Source organism: Silurus meridionalis, chromosome 20 (assembly GCF_014805685.1).
Source record: "Silurus meridionalis isolate SWU-2019-XX chromosome 20, ASM1480568v1, whole genome shotgun sequence".
In the NCBI taxonomy this organism is placed as follows: domain Eukaryota; kingdom Metazoa; phylum Chordata; class Actinopteri; order Siluriformes; family Siluridae; genus Silurus; species Silurus meridionalis.
Window position 1 is genome coordinate 5,707,694 of NC_060903.1, and position 6,115 is coordinate 5,713,808.

The following is a 6,115-nucleotide window of genomic DNA, read 5'->3' on the forward strand; positions in this document are numbered from 1 at the left end:
TTTCCGGTGCAGATCGGGTAAAGTCAACCAGTATTATAAATACCCGAAACTGCCGTCAATTGGACGCATTTGCGCGCATGCGTGGTTCCAGTACGGATCGAGTAGACGGACGTCAGAAGCTTCATTATTACAGATCGTGTTTGGTTTACTGGAGAACTGCTTATTAATCAGCCATGTCCGAAAGAAAAGTCTTAAATGTAAGTAAACATACATTTTATTTCCATAGATTTGTTTAAAGAAATGGCAAACCTTAAATGCGCTTTGTTATTGAATCTTTTAAAGCTGTTAAGTAGATTTTAAGTCGGTCAGCTAGCGGCCGGAGTGGTGCAGCTAGCTAGCAAAGAACAAGTTTACCCTGAAACACATTACATAGATTTAGTATCATTTTATTGTTAAGTGTTTAATTATTTGATTACTAAGTTGTTGTTTAGTGATTTATTTTCGAAATTCCGGTGTGATTATGGAGGTTGTATTTAGCGATGACGTCACACGGTCCAAGGCTTGTTTGACGGTTCAGTTACTGGTTGCTATAGAAACATAGTAACACACACACACACACACACACACACACACACACTATATATATATATATATATATATATATATATATATATATATATATATATATATATATATATACACTCTAAAATAAACATGCTGTCTGATCAGCATCTTGTTATGCCACACGTGTGAGGTGGATGGATTATCTCAGCAAAGGAGAAGTGCTCAATAACACAGATTTAAACAGATGTGTGACAATATTTGAGAGAAATAGGTTTTTTGTGTACATTGAACAAGTCTTAGAGATCTTTGAGTTCAGCTCGAAAGTGTTGCATTTGTAATTTTGTTCAGTGTGTATAATATATATATATATATATATATATATATATATATATATATATATATGAGTATATGTGTGTGTGTGTGTATATATATATATATATATATATATATATATATATATATATATATATATAAATAAAATATGTGCAATCATACTATGCACATAGTTTTAATCTATGTTTAGTCTAAATTCCCTGTAGTCTTCTTCAGTTCTGTGTTGTTTCATGCATGACCTTCATCTTGGAAGAAAGTTGTTTCATCTAACTGTGTACTGTACAAGCTTGTATGGTTGAAATGACAACAATGTCTGAAATGACATGACAACAGTGACGACAATGACGTGAAATAAATCTTGGATGCCATTTAAGATCAAATGTGATTAATATTCAGGTGTTACAGGGGTTAACTGGTTAGTCTTAGATAGAAAAAAAGTGTAATTAACTAATTATTTTTACGTCTGATTAGTTGTATTATCACCATTATTCATGTTTTTCTTCTTTTTTCAATAGAAATACTACCCCCCGGATTTTGATCCATCAAAAATCCCTAAATTAAAACGCCCTAAAGATCGTCAGTATGTTGTTCGACTGATGGCTCCTTTTAACATGAGGTAAGAGTCTTGCTGCATGTGTATAATCCTTGAAATGTACCTGTATTCATATTCTTTACTGACACAGTGTTATTCTAGTGTTTCTTAAATTCATCTTATATGATGTTTTTTTTTCAGGTGTAAGACTTGTGGAGAGTACATCTACAAAGGAAGGAAGTTTAATGCTCGGAAAGAGACGGTGCAAAATGAGCTGTATTTGGGCGTGCCCATCTTTCGTTTTTATATTAAATGCACGATATGTCTGGCAGAGATCACGTTTAAGGTAACTTGGCCTCCCACTGTGCCAGTTCTGATCTATATATCATTAGACTGATGAATGCTTTTGGACCACTTATTATGAGAGATGATTGAATGTTCATCTGTATACTTTGTGTTCTCTCCTGTACTCAAACAGACCGACCCTGAAAACACCGATTACATAATGGAACATGGTGCAACGAGAAACTTTCAAGCCGAGAAGCTGATTGAAGAAGAGGAGAAGAGGATCCAGCAGAAGAGAGAGGAAGAGGAGTTAAATAATCCTATTAAGGTAATGTGCAGTAACGCACCTCATCTCATTGTTTCTATCCAAATGTCTCAATTCGTCCCTTAAATGCAGTGTTTTGTAAAGTGGTTCAGATCCTGTTATAATGGATGTAAATGGCGCTGCTGCTAACAATATCGTTTAGTTCCTGGATTCTTATGACTGATCCGGAACGCTTCAGTCAAAGACGTGTCTCGAATAAATATGCATTCGCTCTGATTGTAGATTTTTATGGCTTTAATATGCTGAATGCTCGTGTCCGTGTTCGTTCCCCAGGTGTTAGAGAACCGAACACGGGACTCAAGGTTGGAGATGAAAGTCCTGGAGAACCTGCAGGAGCTAAAGGAGCTGAATCAGCGACAGGCTCGGGTGGATTTTGAGTCCATGCTGCAGCAGTCCAGTGACCTGGAGAAGAGACGGAAGGAACAGGAGCAGGAGGAGGATGAAAGAGAACTTCAGTATGTACATCAGATCCACATAAACACTATAGATATATCACATCATTTAGTTTTTGTTAGATACAAACCATAAATAATTTCCTCTGTCTTTACTTTAGAGAAATGCTGGAGATGGCGCGGGTGAAAAGGCTGAGGGATTCGGACTCGGATTTAAACTCGGACTCTGATCAGGAGCAAGAAAACGTGAAAAAGATGCTTAAAAGGCTTAAAAAGGCTCGTGCTTATGAGAAATCCACAGACATCCTGACTGCAGGCACAGAAACATATACAAAGGTACAGAGGCCGAGGCCTAATAACACTGATTATTTACACATCAGAGCACATTCACCAAATGAAGTGGATTTAACCACTATCACTATTTTAAATACCTTTGGAGTAATAATTTTAATGTGAGCAAGAAACCTTTTTTTATTGTCTATAAAACAATTAGATTTGTGGCCCCCAACTTTTTTTGGGGGGTGGGCATGTCCCATGGGGATCCATGCAAACACGTGCATGTTATAATAATGTTATACAAATTATTATATATATATCATATTATTATATTATGTCATGACCATGATCTAGTTATCAAATTAATTACATACGTAAAGGAAATGTCACAATAATGCAGAATCAGTGGGAGCCTGACTTATTAGATGCCTTAATTGTCTTCTGTTTTAGAGAGTTTTTGTTCCAAACACTATCCAATAGACAAATGATGCCAGCTGATTCAGAGGAACTTGTAGGGTAGATGTTCCACATGAACTTAAATGAAATAGGGCTGTTGTTAGAGCGACTATTTACAGCTGCTGTAAAGTAAGTTCTAACACAAACTAACACTTCTTGATTCACCCCATTGTTGATTATGTTCTTAGAACAGCATGCCTAGAAGGGTAGCTCTGTGGTTAAGATGTTTGACTTCTGAACAAAAGTTTGGGAGTTCAAATCCCACCATCGCTGCTGGACCCTTGAGCAAGGCTATTAACCCTCAACTGCTCAGTTGTATGAATGAGATAATTGAAAGTCGCTCTGGATAAGGCGTGTGCCAAATGCTGTGAATGTAAATGATGAACTTTTCCCTTCTCTTTAAAGCGTGTCAACGTGTTTGGAGTGAAGCGTAAGAAATGTGAGTTTTACAGCTGGGGAGAACTAAAGTCACTAGTATCGAGGAAGAAGCCTGCAGCAATAGCTAGAGCACAACAGCCTGTTGCTGGAACTCAGACTGGTATAGGTAGGGCTCATAAACTCTTTCTTCCACTTTAACAGATAAATTGTCAAAAACACGAAATGTTGATCGAAAGATTTAATAGAAGTAAAACTTTAGTTATGTATATGTACAGTTTAAGTCTCGTGGTGCTAATGGTGTTAATAATTAAATTATTATTAACAAAGCAGGAGGCCCTCAATCAATTTAAATGATCAGTCAGCATAATCATAACTCTATAGTGTTGAAAATGATGATACGGCTGGATGTAGATTTTAATCACAAATGCAGAAATACAGGGTCTGTTTCACAAATCCCTACCAGTCACCATTCCACAGTTTAAACCACTGCTCCTGCCTTCTTACCTCATACTGCTGTGAAGTTTTTGTAAATGACTCTAATTTTATGCCATTGTCTGTTTTTCTCTTTTTTCCCTCTGCACCATTCAGATGCAAAACCTGCAGAAGGAACCGCCACCGCGCTCAGCCTGCTACAAGAATATGAAAGCAGCGACTCTGACTAGTCCTGTCATGGTGAAGGAAACTTCTAGTTAGACCATTACAGTTGTGGCCACATGTTTTTAGATTAAATATATATATATATATATATATATATATATATATATATATATATATATATATATATATATATATATATATATATATATATATATATATATATATATATATATATATATATATATATATATATATATATATATATATATATATATATATATATATATATATATATATATATATATATATATATATATATATATATATATATATATATATATATATATATATATATATATATATATATATATATATATATATATATATATATATATATATATATATATATATATATATATATATATATATATATATATATATATATATATATATATATATATATATATATATATATATATATATATATATATATATATATATATATATATATATATATATATATATATATCATATTATATTATGTCATGACCATGATCTAGTTATCAAATTAATTACATACGTAAAGGAAATGTCACAATAATGCAGAATCAGTGGGAGCCTGACTTATTAGATGCCTTAATTGTCTTCTGTTTTAGAGAGTTTTGTTCCAAACACTATCCAATAGACAAATGATGCCAGCTGATTCAGAGGAACTTGTAGGGTAGATGTTCCACATGAACTTAAATGAAATAGGGCTGTTGTTAGAGCGACTATTTACAGCTGCTGTAAAGTAAGTTCTAACACAAACTAACACTTCTTGATTCACCCCATTGTTGATTATGTTCTTAGAACAGCATGCCTAGAAGGGGTAGCTCTGTGGTTAAGATGTTTGACTTCTGAACAAAAGTTTGGGAGTTCAAATCCCACCATCGCTGCTGGACCCTTGAGCAAGGCTATTAACCCTCAACTGCTCAGTTGTATGAATGAGATAATTGAAAGTCGCTCTGGATAAGGGCGTGTGCCAAATGCTGTGAATGTAAATGATGAACTTTTCCCCTTCTCTTTAAAGCGTGTCAACGTGTTTGGAGTGAAGCGTAAGAAATGTGAGTTTTACAGCTGGGGAGAACTAAAGTCACTAGTATCGAGGAAGAAGCCTGCAGCAATAGCTAGAGCACAACAGCCTGTTGCTGGAACTCAGACTGGTATAGGTAGGGGCTCATAAACTCTTTCTTCCACTTTAACAGATAAATTGTCAAAAACACGAAATGTTGATCGAAAGATTTAATAGAAGTAAAACTTTAGTTATGTATATGTACAGTTTAAGTCTCGTGGTGCTAATGGTGTTAATAATTAAATTATTATTAACAAAGCAGGAGGCCCTCAATCAATTTAAATGATCAGTCAGCATAATCATAACTCTATAGTGTTGAAAATGATGATACGGCTGGATGTAGATTTTAATCACAAATGCAGAAATACAGGGTCTGTTTCACAAATCCCTACCAGTCACCATTCCACAGTTTAAACCACTGCTCCTGCCTTCTTACCTCATACTGCTGTGAAGTTTTTGTAAATGACTCTAATTTTATGCCATTGTCTGTTTTTCTCTTTTTTCCCTCTGCACCATTCAGATGCAAAACCTGCAGAAGGAACCGCCACCGCGCTCAGCCTGCTACAAGAATATGAAAGCAGCGACTCTGACTAGTCCTGTCATGGTGAAGGAAACTTCTAGTTAGACCATTACAGTTGTGGCCACATGTTTTTAGATTAAAGCAAAAATATATTTTTACAAAGTCTGCTTCTTCAGTGTTTTTAGATCTTTTTGTCAGATGTTATTATGGTATACTGAAGTATAATTACATGCATTTCAAGAGTCAAAAGGCTACTTTGACTTGAATCTTTAAAGAAAACGTTACAGAATTGAAAGTGGTGCAACGAGAAACTGTCAGGTAATGTGTAGTAACTCCTCACAGTGTGTCTCATTGTTTCCAGTAAAATGTGTCAATAGTCCTAAATGCTTCAGTGTTCATTCCCCAG

The 6,115-nt window shown here is 34.8% G+C and overlaps 1 protein-coding gene and 1 long non-coding RNA gene across 4 annotated transcripts; both read left to right on the forward strand.

Moving 5' to 3' along the window:
- Positions 1–12: 12 nt before the first annotated feature.
- On the forward strand, positions 13–4,204 carry LOC124403049 (splicing factor YJU2-like). Of its 3 annotated transcripts, none has more exons than XR_006928823.1 (8): positions 13–197; positions 1,353–1,453; positions 1,571–1,715; positions 1,848–1,982; positions 2,253–2,434; positions 2,533–2,707; positions 3,098–3,232; positions 3,509–3,643. XR_006928823.1 is itself a non-coding variant. In XM_046876622.1 (8 exons), exons 1-8 carry the CDS (start codon positions 174–176, stop codon positions 4,141–4,143), a joined length of 975 nt encoding a protein of 324 aa, XP_046732578.1. In that variant the 5' UTR covers positions 59–173; the 3' UTR covers positions 4,144–4,204. The 3 variants fall into 3 exon arrangements, 2 of the variants coding, with proteins under 2 accessions (XP_046732579.1, XP_046732578.1); XM_046876622.1 differs by lacking the exon at positions 3,098–3,232 and adding an exon at positions 4,070–4,204 and having other exon boundaries at positions 59–197; positions 3,509–3,647; XM_046876623.1 differs by lacking the exons at positions 3,098–3,232; positions 3,509–3,643 and adding an exon at positions 4,070–4,189 and having other exon boundaries at positions 38–197.
- A 646-nt stretch (positions 4,205–4,850) lies between these two features.
- LOC124403056 lies at positions 4,851–5,863 on the forward strand. The gene is made up of 3 exons (XR_006928824.1): positions 4,851–4,868; positions 5,148–5,286; positions 5,710–5,863. It is a non-coding gene; the product is annotated as an uncharacterized LOC124403056 (long non-coding RNA).
- The last annotated feature ends 252 nt before the right edge of the window (positions 5,864–6,115 follow it).

Bases quoted from the DNA above. Each gene is read 5' to 3' on its own strand.
- LOC124403049 (XM_046876622.1), top strand. From the start codon at position 174: ATGTCCGAAAGAAAAGTCTTAAAT. The intron at 1,716-1,847 runs GTAACTTGGCCT...GTACTCAAACAG, and splicing joins TGGCAGAGATCACGTTTAAG to ACCGACCCTGAAAACACCGA. The intron at 2,708-3,508 runs GTACAGAGGCCG...TTCTCTTTAAAG, and splicing joins GCACAGAAACATATACAAAG to CGTGTCAACGTGTTTGGAGT.